Here is a 1351-nt window from a genome sequence, read left to right on the forward strand (position 1 = left end):
AAGAGAGCAATTTTTAATAACGTACTAGTACGTCTATGAACGTTGAGGAATTTCCATAATACAGTACATATGTACTGTATTGTCCCAAAATCGAAAACTAGTTTTCATTGAACACTACGAATCCAGTACATTCGTATTCAGTTCGCATGCACCACAAATCCAGTGCATTGGTTAAGTACACTTCCGAATATCTTTATAAAGAGTTGGCTGCTTTTATCAATCATTTAAAACGTTTAAGGAAAGTTGTAGGATGCAAAATTTTAGCCTAGTCGATTTTGAGAATAGCGATTGCAAAACTCGCCTAGACAATTGCGTGATGCCTTGTAATACACAGTACAGTTATATAGATGGATCTACTTCTTTTACTTCCAAAATGGCTTTGAATACTCCGGACGCCTCGGGAAAGTTCGGCAATGCGCGCTTTGCGTTAGACACCGATGATCTTCAGTCAGCGCGGGAAATGGGTCTTCTTCTAGACACAGTGCCAGTCGAAAGTGAAGATTCAACGTCTACAAGTTACGGTATCGCCTACAATCAACAGAAAAATATTGCAGACCACGAATTTTCAAGTCAACAGTCCGTGCGAGCCAGCGTGAAATCCTTTGCTCAGTCTTGTGGATTTCAGATTTTTGTGCGGCAACCAAGCGTCAAACCAAATAATTCGGAGAACGCCAAATACCAGTGTAAGAAGTTGAATGGAGCACAATTTTTTGATAGGGAGATTTCTTTTGAGAAAATCCAGTGCCCGTCTTCGTGAACGCGTTCGGCCACAACGGAAAATGGAAAATCACAAAGGCAAATTTTTGTCACAACCATGCCAAATTCGTGGGTTTCTCTCGTGTTACCTTCGTTGAAGGCACAGTACCACGAGCCGATACAGCAATGCGGAACACTACTCAAGAATTACAGCAAATGATGACTTGGGTGATGACAGAGTTGCTGCCAATGCATAACCGCACCACAGACACGTTAACTGGGGCTGTCATCTCCAAGTTTCTGTTAGGGAAAGGTTTTACATTGGGCCGAAGCGCAATTTCGCAAATGAAATTGGACATTGAGGATCATCTCCGGGGTGACATTACCGAGAGCTACCAGAAACTGCAAGCCTACTTTGTACTTATGGAGGAAAAAATCCTGGATCTGTGTGGAGACTCGATAAGGAAGACGACGGATATTCTTATGAACCATAATTAAATTTCTGCTTCGACACTGCGAACAAATGATCTTGAAGCCCCTGTGTCAGTTTACGAAATGCCTCCCCCTAACAAGCGAAAGCGACACACGAGAAACTTCGAGCGGAGGCTAGACGGCTCATTTTACCGACTTAAAATAAACCAAAACATACCAGCAC

General features: G+C 42.6%; 2 protein-coding genes across 2 annotated transcripts; both read left to right on the top strand.

Moving 5' to 3' along the window:
• Nucleotides 1–373: 373 nt before the first annotated feature.
• Nucleotides 374–757, top strand: PPTG_09058 (hypothetical protein; the record flags this gene model as incomplete). The annotated part of the gene is made up of 1 exon (XM_008903910.1): nt 374–757. The coding sequence occupies one exon, from the start codon at nt 374–376 to the stop codon at nt 755–757; it is 384 nt and encodes a 127-aa protein (XP_008902158.1).
• Nucleotides 758–882: 125 nt separating this feature from the next.
• PPTG_09059 (hypothetical protein) lies at nt 883–1194 on the top strand (the record flags this gene model as incomplete). Its single annotated transcript, XM_008903911.1, has 1 exon — nt 883–1194. The coding sequence occupies one exon, from the start codon at nt 883–885 to the stop codon at nt 1192–1194; it is 312 nt and encodes a 103-aa protein (XP_008902159.1).
• Between the last annotated feature and the right edge of the window lie 157 nt (nt 1195–1351).

Source organism: Phytophthora parasitica (assembly GCF_000247585.1).
Source record: "Phytophthora parasitica INRA-310 unplaced genomic scaffold supercont2.17, whole genome shotgun sequence".
Taxonomy (NCBI): domain Eukaryota; phylum Oomycota; class Peronosporomycetes; order Peronosporales; family Peronosporaceae; genus Phytophthora; species Phytophthora nicotianae.